This window comes from Phaethon aethereus, assembly GCF_964289735.1.
Source record: "Phaethon aethereus genome assembly, chromosome: 1".
NCBI classification, from domain to species: Eukaryota; Metazoa; Chordata; class Aves; order Phaethontiformes; family Phaethontidae; genus Phaethon; species Phaethon aethereus.
In genome coordinates this window covers 75259212-75278244 of record NC_138575.1, presented here as the reverse complement: position 1 = coordinate 75278244, position 19033 = coordinate 75259212, and the positions used below count along the sequence as shown (strand labels likewise).

The following is a 19033-nucleotide window of genomic DNA, read 5'->3' as shown; positions in this document are numbered from 1 at the left end:
TATTGTTTTAATTAATTGCTACCTCCTTGGGTTATCTTGCCTAAATAACTGAGCTGTTCTTAAATTGTCCACTTCACTGAATGTTTCATTCTTAATTGATTGCCTTTCTGATTTATCCACATAATTGTTCTCAAATTTCCTAACTACAGTCTTCTTTCTCTGCTATACTGCTTCACATAAATGTTTCTTTACTTTATCCTCTACTTTTAATACTTCTTCTTCAGCACGCCTGCTATTACAAACTACTCGCCTTTACGGTGATAAACCCTACCAACCTTCCACCTCCCTTTCAACCTCCCAAGGCCCCCCCATCTCACCACCTTACCATCATCCCCACCCTGCCCTCCAAGAACATACATACTCCATCTGGAGTACCCCACTCCACAATCTCTTCCTCTCAACCAACAAGAGGGTTCCAACACGTTTCCCAACAGAAAATTCAGTTTTTAAGTAAGAATAAGAGTATATGAAGACAGATATCCTGGCCCTGAGAACAGCCAGCAACCAGGACAACACTAACACGGGGCGGGGAGAAGGAATATTGTATGCGGTCTGTCGCACAGTCCTGTCCTTGAGTATACGTGAATTTGTCTGCTGCCCTATGGTTTACGGTTCTGCCCAGGCTGGGCTCCCAGCAGGGGAGGCCTGCGGCGAGGAAGCTGCGGGAAGCTGCCTGCCCTCAGGCACCAAGAGGAGGCTGCTCCTCAGCGAGCAGGGCCTGGGCTGGCCTGGACAAGGAAGGCTGAAAAAGCCAGAGACAGGGCTCGTCAGCCAGCAAGCAATCCTGAGGGCATCAAGGAGAAAAGGATCTATTTCAAACAGGCATGGCAAACAAAGCTTAAGCGAGGGCACTGGCTGACGTACCCATCCTGTCCACCTCGCAGAGTTCTGATTTTGTTGATTAACTTCAGTGATGTTTGAACAGGGAAGAGGGAAAGTATCAGATACGATTAAAATCCTCCAAGTTTTGTGAAAAGTTGGGTAGAAGGGAGACCCGAATGTGTAAGCCCCATGTCGGCAGAGCCGTGGACCCTGCCCAAGTGCAGCCGGCTGCTCGGTCAGCACCTGCTGCCTCTCGCTCTGCCATCATGTCACAGGGGACAAAAGGAGTTGGGGAATCTGGGACGCAAATGGAGCCTAATTAGCACTGCTACTTTCAGAGCAACTTACTCTTTTAAAGTGGGAAGAGATGCTGGTGACAACTGAGGTAGTTCTGGAGTTGACCCAAAGGATTAAGGCGATCCGCTTCAGAAAGACCGGGGCACAAGTCACTCGTGAGCTGGCAGGCCTGCAGTGTCGCCTATGAGCAGGCTCTCAAGGGACAGCGTCCACAGCCGCCACCTGGCCCCAGGCCGGGAGGGGTGCGAGGGCCTGAGGAGGGAAAGGAAGTAAGAAACCCTAAGGCCACCTCCCCACCAGCACACTTGTGACATTTCTTTCCCTTTCTAACACTGGGAGGGTACAGATATGACGGGGATGAGACAGCCATGGGCCCCTCCAGCAAAGAGCTGCTGAAACAGCAGCAGGCACGGGCACTAGGAGGTGGCTCTGGTAAGCGGAGAGGCCCTTACAGCAATGCTGGCTGTAGAGAACAATTTTGAGGAGAGTCTTTGTGAACTGCTTCAGTTTAAAATAAATAGATGAGTGGACTAGTGCAGGTCTGCTATCGGGACGCTCAATGTCATACAAACTTTGATAAACAAAGAAATAAATATATTTAGTACTTTTTTGAGAGGAGGCATACCAGCTTCCTCAGGGGAGGACAAGCCCAGAGGACCCAAAGTTCTCTTCATTGTGAACCAACTTTCTTAAGTTTTATGGTCTTTTATAGTATCAATATTTAAAATCAATTCTCTGCTAAAAAGAGCAAGCAAAAATCCTAAATAAACCTTCAAGCAGTTAATGCGAGAAATCAACTAAGTATGAGGATGAAAGTAAAAATTCATTAAATAAATCATTCAACCTACTTAGTTCTTCAACTAGGCATCTCCAGATAGGAATACTGCCTGAAAGTTGGCTTAAAAGTACTTTTAAACCACATTCATGTGCTCAAAGCCTAGTCCAGAGCTAGTGTGTTTTGGGAGATATTCCTCCCTGATACATTCAGCCCATTTACTTTAGACCCAAAAAGGTGATAATGAAATTACAAAGTCTAGCTATTTATTCATAAAACTTGTTGAAAGCTAGTCTGCTCTTAGCAGTTACCAAGCTGTTAAAGAAATACCTGTAGACTGAGGGCACTTCATGAGTGGAAACAACTTACTTCTTAGGACTTTTAGGAGTTCTTTTTAATTTCTCTAAGGCAAAATAAGTTACCGATCTTAAATGGCAAGGAGTTAAGACTCTCACAGGACAGGCTGCACAGCCACACAAGACATCACCTGAAACCAAATGATTAAGTTAAACTTGGGAAAGAATTTATTGAACTTTACAGTCCTAAGCAAGCTCATACTCATCTACACTGACCTGTGATTTCAAGTGAAAGCACGCTACCTGCGTGCTCCTGGTTACGCTACAGAGAAGACAGCCCAGGCCCCACCGGAAACCCCACCAGCCCATTTGCCCCCCTGCCAGCAGAGATAACTTTGCTTTTCTCCATGATGTAGATCTGCTGTTCCACAGCAGAAGAGAAAGCAGAATTTGTACTAAACTTATAAAACCAACTGATAGTGTAACTATTTAGGCCAGCCAATACATTTTTCCACAGACTAGGTGAGGAAGAACAACAAACACAACCCTCTTAGTACAAGACTTTCACGAGCAATGGCCTGTTTGACAAGTGAAGCACAAAACAGATTTTTTTTTTTTTTAAAACAAAATGAGAGAAAGCACTATGTTCACTCATCAAAGACCCAAGACAAAAATAAACATGTTATCACATGCTGGACCCATAACCATTTACTGAACTACACTAGATAATGTTTTCACTTGTTCTGTTGTCTAAACAGAACTATCAAAACACATGATTTCTCTAATGATAGGTTTACTTTTTTGTTGTTGTTACCATTTTTGGATCAGCTAGCTCAAGTTCCACACTCTGCCATTCCCTTCTGGATATGCTTAAACATTTAAAGGCAATGACTAGAGTGGGATAGAAAGAATAAATATCTCCTGTGCATTTTTACTCCTTCATCCAACTGGGCATGCTAAACCCTGGAGATTTTCAGCATTTGTCCATAAGGCTCAGCAAGTGTGTTTGTACTAGATGCTTGCTGGGCGCCAAGACAAAATGTTGAATTAATAATATGACCTATAAAAGGAATGTCCAGATTGGTTTTGTTTCTCCTATTCCCTTCACTGTTGCAGTTTCCTTAGTATAAAAAAATGCATCTAATTATAGGCTGATATGTAATTCTCACTATAGCATTTATAAATCATTAGTCAGGCTCCCAAAATTATGATTAAGGCATAGAAACTAGGTATCTGAAAAACAACAGCCCACAATGGATTTTTGCTTTTTGGGGCACAAGCCGCCATTCATGTTTTCAAGCCCTTCACTTTAGCTATGAGGACTAAAAAATTCCTTCTTTATTTTTATTCCACGAAATCAAGACTATCACACATTCACTTGATTGCAGGAGCTGGCACAACCATTACAAGGGTAGCAGACTTTGTAGCATTCCCCAAGTCATATCAACTGCCCCTAACCACAAGCATACATAGTTCAGCATCTGTTCCTGCTTTGCTCTGGGAGACGGGTAACCATCACCAAGCCAGGTGACACTTCACAGGTGGACATCCCCTGGACTGCTAAGACTCAAAGCTCCGGAACCTGAAAACAGTCAGGGTCACGACCTTTGCCAAAAAGTCTCCTAATACTCCTGAATTAAGACCCTCAGAGTGATAAATTTTAAACTTCTCTCCATGTAATCAAGCAATAGTTGTAGCTGAAGTATAAACTTTCTGAGAAGTTACAGGTGAGCTATCTGGTTTACAGATAACTCCTCAGAAGTACAGGACAGACATGTAGACAGACTTAAGTTTACCATCCCATCAGTATTTCTTAATTAATATCATAAAAATTACAGAGGTCTAATAGAAAGCAAATACAAATGAAATCCAGCACACATTTCTTTCAGAGGTATTTTTTGCTCAACCGGGGTTGCAATCAACTGCTCCAGCATGGCCCATGATCTTCCTATGCACCTCACAGATCCTTCCACAGAGGTTTTTTTCCCCTCCCTCCTTGCTAGAAAAGCATTTTTCCCCTCTTTTTTCTGCCTAGGACATGACTTACTTGCATTGAAGATTCCCCCTATTTGTTAACCTCCCTTTTAAAACATTCTTTCTTCTAACGTTTCTGGAAATCTTGTCGCTCTGCAGAAACATCTGGATCACACAGAAACATATAGCTTTCCACTGATGCAAGCTCTTTAGCTCTACGTTGCCAGTGCAGGCTTATTCAAGCATTAGCATGAACCCCAGGCATCTTGATAGCTCACTTGCATACTCCAGAAACTGCTATCCTCATCATACCCACCAAACACACACAGACATACCAACCTGGACTCCCTACTTGCAGCAAACGTTTGGAAAAAAATTTTGAAAGTCTTAACCCATGTCACGCAGCAGCATGCATCGCAAAAAATCGTATGCAATGTAACTCAGGAGCATCCTCCGTGCTTCAGAACTGCACCACCTCACTGACCTGCTCTTACCCATTCCTGTGCTTAAAGGCTGCGGGAAGAAACACGCCAACACCTTCCCTGCTTCACAGCCTTTTGTTTCTGCTCCCTGGTCACTTGTGCAATTGTCAGCCCTGAAAACAAGTTGCTCTGTCACTATTTGCCTTCCTAGAACAGCAACCTGAGGGAGTCCAGGAAAGGCAAGGAGCCCCACACGCGGTTGTGCAAGCGCTGCTCCAATCTTCAAGCAAGCTGTAGTAAAGAGACTTCTCCCCATCATTCCCATTCTCATCTGATCCAACAGCACTGCTCCACTATTGCCACATGAATATTGCATTTCCTTTCTATCCCGTATTATGGCCATACCCTATATGGATTTATTCGCAAGCCTTTTGCTTACATTGCCATTAAGTAGTAAATGGCACAATGCAGGATACTGCAAAGAGTCTGAACCCTGTGCAGACAAAGAACCTAATGTTGCCTGGGTTGATGGACAGTAAAATCACACATAAACAAGCAAAGGTAATCTAAAGATTACAACCTAAACATTACACTAGCAACTACTTCAGGATGTCTACTGCAGCACTCACTGACGCAGTCTAGTGACAGAGCCCACAGACCTTGCAGCTCCCACCTCTCTTGGGGCTCCCAGCTCTTTTGCTCTGACCAAGCTTTCACCGGACACTGAGCACACTACATCCATGACTCTCACAGGTCAGGTTCACCATGAGAGAATATGAAGACCAGCTGAAAAGATGCTTCAAGAAGAAAGAGTAACTAATATTCATGCTCAACTCCCAACTAGCCTTATACCTCCTTTCTCTTCTTTGCCTCCTTGTCTTTCTTCAGGTTCTAATTTCCTCCCATTCCACACAAGCAGCTCTCACTGTGTTCCACGCTGCTACCTGCCAAATACCATTTCACCCTCTGACTCCTACGACTGCAGCAGAAGTCCTGAGGAGCACCTGAGGATGACATGGAGGTGCTGCCATGGGGCCAGTGTGTAGGGGACCGAAAGACCCCCATGCTGTGGGGCAAGTGTGTCTGAGACGGAGGGCAATGCTGTAGGGCCCAAAGCACAATGCCACGTGAGGCACCACACAAAGCATTAGGGAACACCGCTGCTTGGGAGCTGCCAGCAAACGCAACATGATGGCATGAAGCTGAGGGATGTGCTGCTGACCAGCTGCGTTGCTCGGTAAGTGAGAGATGACAGAGACCGAACACTCAAGACAGATCAGGCGAGGAGGAAAATGCACGTACCACAAGGCTGAGCAGAGCGATGGCAGCAAACAGCACACAAGCTCTACAATGGCTATGTTTTTTCTCCCCACATGGGACTTTGATAGAAGAGAAGATAAATGAACAGGGAACAAAGAAGAACAGCTAAAGGAGAAGGACAAAACAAGCAGTCACTTAGCCAAAGAATAAAAGGTGTGGTCAAAAGTAGAGAATCTCAATTTCAGCAGTAGCTGAAGATGCATTCTTTGGCTTCTTTATTGACCTTAGGCTGTGCTTAATCCTTCCCTGTGTTTTCCCCCACAAAGGCACGTGTCTGATTCCACATGCATGCTTTTAAATACTGACCCCGACAGAGCATGCATCCTATTACAAAAGGTAACATACCATCATTTAAATACTGGTGAGGACTTGTGACAAATGTGAGTGTGAAATGTAATGAAAATATTTACTTATTGGTAATTAAAAGTTTATCGACATTTAGAAAAAAGACCACCATGCAAGCATTGCTAGCACTACAACTCGTTAGGGAAAACGAAGTAAAATTCTAAGTTACTATCCAGCAACAGGGATTCATTTCTCAAGTGAATACTATATATGGAATAAAGACTTATTCTATTCCCTTTTAAATAGATTAATGCTTCAGTGGAAGCCATGGAAAGAAGACAAAAATTTATACAAAAGCATTACACACTTTACGGGTGGTGAACTCGCACCTCCAGGTACCAGTAGCAAGAAGGACCAGTATCCACCAAACCCTCAGCACAAGTATTCAGATCATTCTTCCAGTGAACATTCAGGTGGCCTGTCACTAGCAAATAGCCCAGGTATTTCTTCATATTAAACACTGTACTAACAGAGGGAAAACCCTAATCTGCATAACTGGGATAGATCTCACTACCCACATTCTTGGACTGAAAATCCTTCAGAGCACGGAATGTCTCTCTGCAAGATGATGGCACCATATAAATGATAATTTCTATACAGACTGGTAATTATTCACAGGACTCCCTACTGACTTCAGCAGTGACCTAGACCTGAAGTTCAGTTAGAAGAGATAACTATGTCATGGAGACACCATTTCCTAATTTCCTTTATAACTCTATTTCCTTCGCTGTATAAAGCGCCTGGGGAACCAGAATCAAGTCTCCCCTGACAGTCAAAAGTAAAAAGATTGAAACATAGCTGAGTAACTTGAGAGTCTTCATCCCATTTGCCATTAAGCCTAAGTCTTATCGACTTTCACTAACAGAGGCAAGCATCGGTGAGCCTTGGATTCAGCATCACGCATACACACCCCTGCATATTTGAGTGCTTTTGGGGCTGGTTTTCAACTCTTGTGGCACTTCTGAGTACTACCCATAGCGGTAGATACTTCATTGCCCTATGCTGGGACATACCGTACGACAGGACCAACAGCACAAGTGGAACATTGTATACAACAGACACTCCAAACATTGCAGCAGATGAAATAGCACTACCAGAGCTGACACTTGGCCAAGACAGAGTACGTAGGAAAATATTAAAATCTCTTCACTGGAGGCAAGGAGAAGTTTTGTTTGTTGCCTTTCATCTTTGACAGGAAATACAAAACTGTTACTCCTCTGTTACAGCAATGGCCACTCCAGGCGTTCCAGAAATAGGCAGAGCAAGTTTTCCCACAGGAAAGCAGGCAAAATAGCTGATCTGTTTTCCTAGCACTCCTTAAAATACAGGCAAGCTATATAGCAGCTTTTAAATTAAAGCTGGCTGTGCATCCTCAGAGCAGAGGAGACCTGGTAAGTAGAGACTTTATCTTGCTACTACATTAAGGCGAGGTCCGCAGTTTACCTGGAAAGCCTGATAGCCAACTGGCGTGTCAAGGATGGTAAACGACAGATGCCCCAAGCATCAGTGGGACCTGCAGGACTCTGAAGAAGGTGACTGGCAACTCAGCAGGGGAGGGAGACAAAGAATTTCAAATAATTTCACACAAGTTCTTTATGTCACTGCTACGGAGGCTGATTGGATAATCATAAAAGGAGCCATCCAAAGAGTCTGGGGGCCCCCTGAAAGCCAAGGAGGACCTCAAGCAGCTTATGAATGGGAATAGACTGAAGAAGAGGCGGAGAGGAAAAAAGAGAAAAAGATAAACTAAGTGGTTGTTCAGGAAATTAAATGATGCTCACAGCAAACATGGAAGACAAAAAAGTTAACCATTTCTATTCAGCTGTTTTCAGCAGCTTTAAAGCCTCATTGTAGCCACATCTCCACTTGAAAAGAGAATCTCTAAATCAAGAAATTCAGGAGGGCATTTTCCAGGCAGGTGGAATAGAAGTCAAATTCATTCATCCTGTTTTGTTGTTGTATTAAATAAACAAAAACACTGCTGTGCTGGCGAGAAAATGTTTTATAACCATCTAATTTCACAGCCTTCACCTTTTTTCTGAATGGAGCAGTGGGAAAGTGACCTCCAGAATCCTGGTTAAAGCCAGGATGTTGTTCTCCACAGTGTAATTCACCTTGTTAAAAATTTCAAATACCGCTAAGGTCAAGCCAATAGGTACAGCTTCTCCATGAAGCTCAGGGTTTCTGTAATAATTACTTTACAGACAAAGACTTTGCTAGGGTTAAGCAACTCATCAGCGCCATGTCCCACCCCACCCTCTCTTTATCTAATCAATTTAGGTTCCAAGACCTGGGAGAGGAATTGTCTCTGGTCTTCTAGATGTAAAAATTGTGACATGACAAAACCTGAACCTCCACTGAGGTTTGCAAATACTACACAATATGGATTAATGTGCTTCAATATGAATTTAACTGCATGCAGCTAGGTTAAAATGATTTAACATTAGGAGCATTTTTTTTCATTTTGGGAACCACATGCAGCATATAGAAAAAGATCAATATATATATACAATGATTTAAAATAAAGTAATTTTTGGTGCTTAGAAAGCTGGAACAACAGAACACTGCAGTCCAAACAGCCGCCTCAGTTCAGTGAGGTTCATCCTCACTGTGGGAGAATAAATTCTAAAGGGAGAAAGACAATCCATTTTCCATGCACTTACCTAGCAGGAACTAGCCTCAAAAATAGGTCTTTTTATACATGTTATTGAACACACATCAAATGGGAGCAACGCCCTTGGCTGCTCTGAAAATGAATATTACAAGCAGAGGAATAAATCACCAGTTACTATATTGTATGGATGATTCAGTGCCTATTCCATTCACCATAAGGCAGAAAAAGGGAAAGCACAGATGTGAAAATACATACATCCAGCAGCATCTGTGGATGTACGTACCAGACTTTCGGGGTCCTAGTTGAGTAACCTAAATTCCAGTAACGTCTCTGTTCCTCCTGTTCCCCAGTGCCTGGCTCTGGGCCTTCAGATGCTCCCAGCTAACAGGAAAAGAGCCTCAGGGAGTTGGCTACGCCCTCCCGTGAATGCTGGCAGCACTGGAGTTTTTACAAGTTCGAAGTAAAGCAGCAATCCAAAATTTTGCAACAGCAGATACTAGAAATAGGGATCTCAACTGCCTGTTTCATAAAGGAGGTGGAATCAAAGTCTGTAAGAAAATGGTACTTCGGGGCAAGTGGTTCCAGCTCACAGGATACTGTGAGCTGGAACTCAGGAACTTAAAGTCAATTCCTATCTTGCCACCACACCCCTCATCTGCGAAGACACCATGAGCTAACTCAGATAACTAATTCTCATTGTTTTCATGTAATTTAGGTATCCAAAGAGAGCTAAAGACCTTGAAGATACAGAGCCAGATCTCTCTACAGCTTCCTTTTTTCAACACAGCCTCCAAATAATAAAACGGAATAAGAACATTTCTTTCCTCTCACTTTTAACCTGCTCTTCAAATTGTACCTCTTCACCAAAACGACTTCCCATCTCAGCTGGTGACATCAAGAAACTACAAATTACAAATACAAATTATCACCAATGCAGCAAATACAACAAAAAAAAAACACCCTTATTCAAAATGTTAACAACTGAATTAAAAACAGAGCCAGGCAGTAGTGAAACCTACTCAGGGGAGCAAAATCAGCTGGATTTGGCCACTGCCAACACACAACATTTGAGCATATCCAATGCTTTCAGGGCAGGGCTTCATGGGCCACATAGGTAGAACTAATCTAATCCAGCATCTCCCAGCTCTAATCTTAACTTCACTCTTCACATGTCTTAGTGAAAGAAGCAGGAATAATTCAGTATCTGGTAACGCTGTTTAAGCAGGGCAAAACTCTTATCTAGTCAACCTGAGCAATACGAAGTTTCATCTCAGATTTGCCTTGAAATATCCCGGTGAGGATCACAACACTCATGTAATTTGCAATGCTCACAACAAAAGGGAAGGCAAAAAAGCCACCTGAACTACAGAAAATCTGGCTGACTTGGCAAGAGCATTTGTCTTACCCAGAGGGGGAAGTGACCTGGAATTCTAGTTCTGTGTTAATACAATCGAGAATGAAAAATGATTTGCACAAGGGGCTGTTCTTCGGTGCCTGTTGTGATTGCACTCTAGGTACAGACATCAACAGCTGGCAGAGAAGGTTACAGTGGGATGAAGCCCTCCGGCACGGCCTGTAGCGGCGACAGAGCATTATTTTTGCAAGGCACGCGAAAGCTAACAGCAGAAGAGACTTCACACAGCCTGACCACATCCACACTGCAAGCACCAGAGTCCACCGCGTCTGCATATTCTGTCCGGTTCAGCCACTGATCCTGTTGTGTGATTCCAGGCCAGGAGCTTCTCCTCTCTGTCCCTGGAAAATGGACAAGAGGCCAAACCTGATAAAAAAGGAGCAGAGAAGCCACCTGCCAAGATGAGCATGGCTGGTTTGGCTCTAGGGACAGAGGGGACAGAACTGGGGAGCAAAGCCAAGTTGTAGCAGATGCCCTGGACCAGAGGGAGGTCACAAACAGTGAGTTCACAGGAGACATCTGCCACCAGCTCAACCAAGCCACCCCCAGAATAAACCCAGGGTGACCTTTCAGCATCACATAAAACTGCTGCAGCAGAAACAAAAACACAATCTGAATCTCAAGGGTAGCCTTTCTGTTGCCTTGCAGACAAGATTGTCCCATCTCCTCCTGAAGAACCTCTATCCTAAGTGACTAATCGCCATTGTACCCTTTCGGTGGGAGTCCTGACAGTCAAAACCCCACTGTCCTCCACAGAGGAGATACACCCCGGGCGACAAATGAAGCCGAAGCGTCAGATAAACGTACAGCGCTTGGGATTTGTGGTTGTATGGAACCTGTAAGGCAGATGAAAAGGTCCAGCTCTGCCTTTAATCAACTGCAATCATTTTAAACAAGAACATCCTACAAGTATCATTCTATGTCATTTACTTCACTAATAACAAACAGCAATTAACAACATCTTTGCCTAAATAATTTAAGCAGCAATAGGCCCTTAAAAAAACCCTAAGCAACCTGTAAAAACAATTAGGGTGCAATAACATTAACCACCTCAGAGGATGACAAGCCATTATATTGTAGGTAAATTAGACACGTTAGCCATTAGTGACTCTAATGATGGTCTCATTCCTATACTGACCACTTTGTAGTTCAAGATCAAGCAATTTACCATCTGACTGACAGACTGTTATTCAGCATTTGTCAGAGAGGAGATGTTTCCACAGCAGAGAGTTTGACTACCCTCAGCCTCTAGCGTCTTGAAATTTAAAGGATGCTATTAGCGATAGCTTGCTAGTAGGCTGTGCTCTACTCCAAATGCCCAGAATTTGAGGACTTTAAAGGAAGCTACGTTCAACTGAGGAAAGGATTTGGACCAAGAGCTCTTCTAATAACTTCAGTTTTATCTTCAGGCTTTTCAGGATCTGTCCTTGCATGGAAGAACCCAGGCAGCTCTTGCATGGACACCCACTGCGCTGCTGGCAGTGGGACTCAGTGCACCCATCACGCCAGGATTACTCACGGACGCCGTGCATGCAGGGTCAAGGCTGAGAGCATGCTTTAAACACAGACTCATGCCAGAGTCAAAGGCTTAATCCTACTCATTTTGTTACTCTCACAAACTGTCCTTACTCACAGCTGCAGTAAGGCAACACACACCTCAAAAGCAGCAAGCCATGGCTATTTACACAGGTATTTCTATTTGAAAACCAATTCTGCAAATCCATATTCAAACACAAAATCCTCATGCAAACCATCCCACAAGCACCAGGACAGTCTGGGTTCTTGCATATGCAAGAGTTTATATGGGTCAGATCTTTACATGAGGTTTCTGGCTGTACAGGGAGAAGGAGGAAGGAGCAGTGGAGGTTGGGGAGTTACTGGCACTCAGCTGCCAGGGTTCAACCCAAATTACCCCAGACGTTTTTGTTGACCTTGCTAAGCTACTTTCTGAAGTCATCTTCGATCCAGGTACAGAAGGCAAAGGGGGAACAGCACTTCTTGAAAGGGTATTTTGAAAGGGTTATCAAAGCACTTGAAAAGTATGTTTTGATCAAGTGGACAATAACCTACTTCAACAATCATAGTCCAGTGAGTTTATAGGAAGATATAACCAAAACCATCAGATGTTTGCATAGCAAGAACCTCACTACTCAAATACCTGTACAGTACCACAAATGCCACCATATTAGACAAAGCAGTAATGTAAAAGACTGCACTTTCTCATACAGATTTTTAGCACAGATAAATTCAAATTTATTCCTCAAAACTGAGTAAAACCAAAATTGGTAACCAGAATGTGGCAGGAGGGCTAGGGAGAATGGCAATTAATGTCATTCTTAAACAATAATACATTAATAAAATATTAAAACCCAATTAGTATCAGGCTAGCATAGAAAGCCGTATTATTTCAAAGTCTGCATGCAGGATTTTTGTGAAGCTCTATACCTCCCTCCCAATTAAAACTGAGCCTTGCACTCATAGGCAGTTTCGAGCCGAAACTGAAACTTGGAGCTTTTACAGTGCTCTTGCATAGGAGGTAGCAGGACCGTAGCAAAGAGCGGGACATTGTTTCTGTTAATCACCTCACATAGACTTCAAACTCGTAACCTTCTACCAATATTAAGAGAAGCAAATGTATGGAGCAAAAATAGAGTTCTACGTCACAATTATTTGAATATTATGGTATACTCACTACGTATCTCCAGTATATGCCCTGTATACATATCTCCATTGCCTCTTAAAAACTTTATTTTTTGAAGCAGATTGATTTAAAGTTCATTGTATTTAGCATTTGTCTCATCAAGAGACAGACATGAAACAATAGCTTCTTTTATTGCAAGACTCTCTTCAATAGCATCTCTGAGATAATCACTATGCATAGGGAGCGGAAAAACATATGGGCAAGTGGAATAGTTGACAAGCGACACAGAGGTTTTGTTACTAAACCATGTGGTGGAAACCGTCTAAAAACTGTTTTTTAAACTGAAGCTGAGGCAGCGCTATCAATCTTCAAACAACATTTGGTTTACAAACTTGAATAATAATACATCGAACTCTTTCCTACATCATCTATCAGGGTAATTTTTTAAAAATGTGGATTCACCTACCTCCAAAAATGAGAATCTGTGGCACAACAGGATTAAGATGAATTAGTATTTGAGAAGATCAACCAAGTTTCTAGTGTTAGTGTTTTAGGAAAAGGATCCTGCATCTGTACCTTAATTGTTAGCTCTGTATGACAGGGAGGACTTCTTCCAGGCCTACCCAATGAGACGGTATTAACCCATACCCGCTTATCACCTCTCATTGCTGATACTCCCTGCAAGCTTCAGGGACCAAAGGAAGAATGTGCTTTTGAAGAACTGTAAAGTTTCTGTTATCCCAGCAGACAAGATACTAAGCGATCACATGCCGGCTCCAGGTCATGACAAATGCGAGTTGAGTTGCATTCGAAAAATATTAAAGAACATCAAATAAAGCCATACACCACTGAAAAAAAAAAAAGGAAGATAAGTCCCTTGGAATTTGGATCTGACTCATTCTAGCCTTTACTAGAGAAAGAGGGCCTTTTTGCAGGCAGTTTGAGTACCTCTCGCTCTGATCTTTCATTTGCTTCTTAGAGGATAGGGAGAAAACCCAGCTTCCCCCCAGGAAACGGAGGGAAATCGGCGTCCCTTCCAGCTGTCTGTATTTTACCCAGACGTGCGAGACGTTTTCGAGGGGATGCAGATCTCCACTGCACACGCTTTTCCAGCCGGGGTCATTCAAAAAACCCTCCCCGCTACAGGGACCTGGTTCTCCACCGCTCTCAGATGTGGCACCCTGCCTGCAACATTCCTCCTCTCCCGTGCAGCTGGGGAAGGTGAAAAGGGCCCCAAGAATTATCGCCATTTCCCAGCCACGTCAAAAGAAGAGAAGAGAAAAAAGTGCCTTTTCAAGTGGTTTCCTCCAATAAACTGCAGAGAGTCAAGGCGCAGCGCGGAGCTTCCGAACTGTTCCTCGGAGTGAGGATGCCGACACGAATGCACACCCCGGCAAACCTTCCCTTACGCATCCCAGGAGGATCCACAAGCTCCGCGTTCCCCGGCAGCCACAGCCAAAAGGCCAGGCGAGGCTCCGAGCCCCCCAGCCCCGCCAGCAGCCGGACGGGCGACCGGTGCAGCGGCTCACCGGGAAGCGCGAAGCGTCCTATTGTGCAGGCAGCCCTGCGAGCCGCGCAGACCCCAGCCCTCCCAGGCAAGGCAGCCAAGGTGGGCTTACTCCCCCAAACAGAGCCACCCAAAAAGTTTTGCTGGGCAGGAGGACCCCTGCCTGCCCCTCTCCCGTTGGGGAAAAAAAAAAAAAGCAAACACACACAAAGGAAAACAACAACAACAAAAAACACCAAAGGGTCGGGTAGGGAAAAATAAAGTTTGGGGCTTGGCGGGGCGGGGAGGGCGTCCGGCTGTGCTCCCGCCGCCCGGCCGCCCGTGCCCGGCCGCCCTTGGGCCGCGCACGGCGTTACCTGAACAAGGCGACCGCAGTCTGGTTCCTCCTCCACGCCTTGCCCTGCTGCAGCAGCACCCCCTGCACGATCTCCTTCTCGTCGGGCAGCCGGTAGACGGGGAAGACGTAGAGCCAGCAGAGGACGAAGACGCCCAGGGCGCTGGCCCCCACGGGCAGGCGGGTTCGCGGCCACTTCCACGCCAGCCCCGCCATCCTCCTCCCGCAGCGCCGCCGCGGCGCCGGGCCGCGCTCCGGCATCAGGCCCGCGCCATACGGCGCCCACGGGCGGGGACCGCCTCAGCCCCGCCGCCGCCCGAGCCCTAAGCCCGGCGGCCCGCCCGCCGTCCGCCGCCCGTCGCCATCGCCGCCCCGCCGGCTGCGGGGGAGCCGGGCCCCGCCGGCGTCGGCTCTCCTGCCGGGGCTGTTGCCGCTGCGCCGCGGCTGGCTCCTCTCTCGGCGGTGGCGGCTGCCGCCCTTCCTCACAGTCATTTGGTCCCTCGCTTTCCCCGCCAGACGATGCTCCGCCGTTCCCCGCCCTCCCTCCCTCCCTCCCTCCCTCCCTCCCTCCGCCTCCCGCCGAACTCCCCCCCCCCCCCGCTCGCAGCCGCGCTGCGGACGGCCCCGGTAAATTTCCACCCTGCCCCGGCCGCGGGGTGCCCCGGCCCCCCAGGGAGGGAGAGAAACGGCGGCCGGAGAGCCGGCTGCTTGCGGGGTCCGCTCCGCCACTCCGGCCCCACGGCCCGCCCTCCCTCCGCCGCTCTTGCTTGACCTGTGGGCACCGGCCGAGCCGGAACAGAGGGAGGGAGGGAAGAGCTCCGGCCCCGGGGTCGCCGCCGCAGGCAGCGCCGCCGGCCCCCGCTTTCTCCCCCGGCAGCTGCTCTCCAGCGCGCCCTGGCGGACGCGGACACCGGCCCCGGCCCGCTCCGTCTCTCCCTCCGGACTCGCACCGTTCCCACTCCGCGCCTCCCCGCGGGAGTCCCGCGGTCAGCCCCGGGTTCAAGTCAGGAGCCTGGGAGCCGCAATCACCGTGCCCGCCCCGTCAAAGTACACTTGATTAAAGGTATTTTTTGGATAATTTCTAGCAAGCGAGGGGGCAGGGAGGCGGGCAGGTATGGGAAAAAAAAGAGCGTGCTCCAGCCAGCAGCACCGTTACCAAAGCAGCAGCTGGATGCCAGCGTGTACCCGCTGGCTCGGTTGGGTCTTTGCAGAAAACACACCAGGGGTTATACCCTCGGGCGATTACACACCTCGGATTATACCCAACCTGGGCAGTTGATGGGGCATCCCAGCCTGGCTGGGACTGTAACCGAAGAGCCCAGTGCGTGGGAGAGCAGGCAGGGAGGCTGCCCACCGGGGCAAGCCTAGAAGCAGCGGTGTGAGCCGGCGATACCCAGCTGGGGTTTCCTACTGGGCACCCACCACCTGCCCTGCAGCATGAGGGTGCAGGGCCCCCGACCCTCCTAAATCATCAGAGAATATCATCGTTTCATGCCAACAGAGCAACTCCAGCAGCAGAAAGCACCTCCTGTGGTAATCGGGTAGGCTGAAACACGGAGACGTGTTCAGCTTCTCTCCATGAGGATCTTGGAGACAGTCCCCAATTTCAGAGCCCAGGCTCTAGTCCCTGGCTATTGCATAAAAGGCATATTCTGCCTGGGCTGGTACCCCCAGTTCAGCATTTCCAGACACACCTATCAGGCCCACGGAGAAACGCTGCAGACTCCCAGATAACCCTAGGAAGAGTTGTGTACGAGTGAGTAGCCAGCTGCCTTTCAGACCTTCAGGAGCACACAGAGACTTGGCTACTTCGGGCACTTTCAAGGTTGAGCTGTAACTAAGGGATGGCTTCAAGTGCTTTACACCTGGGAGACTCTAGGTAGCAAGGAGACGCCTGACAGCCTTTCAAGACAAAGAGGAGGCTCTCTTTGTCTGCACAGCACACCTGGCAGAGAGGTGTTGACCATGGCGGGTGGCGGGGAGGGAAGTACTACCAACCTCATCTGCTGAGGTTGTCCGAGGCACAGTGATGAATGTCAGTAGTTAGTCACCTAGCAAAGGGCAGCCAAAGAAACATCTGTGGTTTAAGGTCCTCGCCATAGCAATGAGACAACTTCAGGAGTTTGAAAATAGACAACCCCAACTCCACAGCTTTTCCTTCAAAGGTCCAGAACTTCCCCTGGACTGATGATTGAAGGAAGCTTTGAAACAAGTTTTGGGTGAAGAAAGGAGAGCAAGAAGAAAGTTTGACAGTTATTCTATGTCCTGACCATAAGGTAGCAATAAAATAATAATAAATACTAGCTGGCTGTTTGTATAGCATTTTCAGCTAGAGATGCCAAGCAGATACTAATTAGTTCTCAGTAAAATATAAGCTTGGAAATCTCCATGCCCTTTCAGTGCTTGAGAAGAGGAAAAACTTCTCTCTTTCATGGTGTGTTGCTGTGTAGAAATCTACACTGACAAAAAAAATATTAACATGATTATGTCTAATGAATCAAAAAAAATGCCATTAACTTGTAATTGTATAAGAAATATTGTTTTTATTCATATCTGATACGCTAGGGTTGTCTAGAGCATTAAAACTGTTATCTGTGGACAAAATGGGAAAAGAAATTGGGCAAGGTATTTTGTCCAACCTGTGACAAAAAAAGATATCTTGAGCAGGATAACTATTTTCATTTTGGTGAGGAAGCTATTTGCCAACAGTAAAATAAAACAAAACCTATTCAGTCACCTCTATTAAAAACAAACAGAACCATTCAATCTCTGGACACTAATTTCAAACACAGTTAGCTAAACTTCTAAAAAGTATAAAAAAAAAAAAAAAAAGAGATTGAAATGTGCAGAACTGTATCCCAAATTAAATTCTGCCTCATTGCTCACCTTTAGCTGAGAAGAGAGACAGACCAAAGGCTCAGTGTTGCTTGGGAAACCAGAAAGCGGAAAAGAACAAAGAGAAAGTAGGAATGACTTATTCTTTCACTGTCCAAACTGCTTGCAATGAAGTAAGCGGAAATAAACCCGGTAGAATTATTTGTTAATTTCTTCAGTAATATAATCCCTCCCAAAGTGACATAGGGGGGTGTTATTTAATAAAGGGCTTTTACTCTTGCAAAATGAGACACAAGATTTTCGGATATCTTTTATTTGTGAACCCGTGAGATATTCCTAAATCTTTCCTCTTCATTTTTTGACTATATTTCTGCATGAAGCCCCCCAGGCTGTTCACTGACTTTACAACAGTCCACGGTCTGTCTAGTGCCATGGCGGTAACTCCATCAGCGTGTCCTGCCGGCCGCCCGCAAGGAGCCAGGTGGATCAAGACAGAGATGAGGCAGAGCTCGTTGTGCCGCTGCTGACTTGCCACGGGGAACTGAAAATGCCTTGGCCTCGTTCTGCATTCCTACAGGTGGAAATTACAGATATGCCAGGACAAACTCAAACCCAGGTCTTTTGCTCTCTAGTCAAATCTGTTTCTAGGCAGCGTTATCAGTCTCTGTCCTCTCCCTCCGTCAGCAAGCCCTGAAGAGAAGCGCACCGATGCTTTCCGCTGAGGACAACAGTTTCAGGTGGAGAATAAACAGAAGCCAAGAATAAACTGCCAAACAAGAATCTTGCTTACAAGCAAATAATCTTAAGCACTTCAGTGACAATTTGCAATCATTGAGAAGATGTAGAGATGTAGTGATCAACCATCCATGTCTTTACATCGAAGTAGAGAATTGAAATTCAGGCATGGTTCTTCTCTGTTTTACTCCATTTTAGTGGGAACTGAGTGGTGAGATTTAACCTCACCTCCACTATTTTGGGGCCAAGTAAAATCCCCAGCCAGAAAGGCTAGCTATTCTGGGCATGGTTCATATGCAGCCCTACTACAGCAAAAAAAAAAGATTGCCTTTAAAAAGCGGCACAGAGAAAAGCAATGTGTGAGAACACGGAATAACGTGCATTTTAAACACTCAGAAAAAATGGCGTGACTGTCCACTGGTCAGAAAGAAAACAGAGTGTTGTGGTTTTCCCAGTTTCACTCTAAAATGAGAGAAGAGCAGAACTCTTCTCCCGTTTCCTATTGCCTGTTTACTGGCTGCGACCATGCAAAGTGTACAGCCACGCCAAGACTTCTTCTCCCCAGAGGGTACATCCACCCCTGAGCCAGCCCTCCTCCTGCTCCGCTGGCTTTGCGTTTCCTCCTTTGCAGCTGCGGGCAGAGCTGGTGCTCTGCTCAGCTACTTTGCACTGCTGCTGTCGCTGAGAAGGCTTGTCCAGGGA

At 46.1% G+C, this 19033-nt stretch overlaps 1 protein-coding gene across 1 annotated transcript in view; it reads right to left on the bottom strand.

Moving 5' to 3' along the window:
- ST8SIA1 (ST8 alpha-N-acetyl-neuraminide alpha-2,8-sialyltransferase 1) overlaps positions 1-15233 on the bottom strand; it is a 137766-nt gene extending 122533 nt beyond the window's left edge. Inside the window, exon 1 of the mRNA XM_082014174.1 lies at positions 14784-15233. Coding sequence (XP_081870300.1) covers positions 14784-15022 — 239 coding nt within the window. The 5' untranslated portion in view covers positions 15023-15233. The remainder of the gene's footprint in view (positions 1-14783) is intronic.
- Between the last annotated feature and the right edge of the window lie 3800 nt (positions 15234-19033).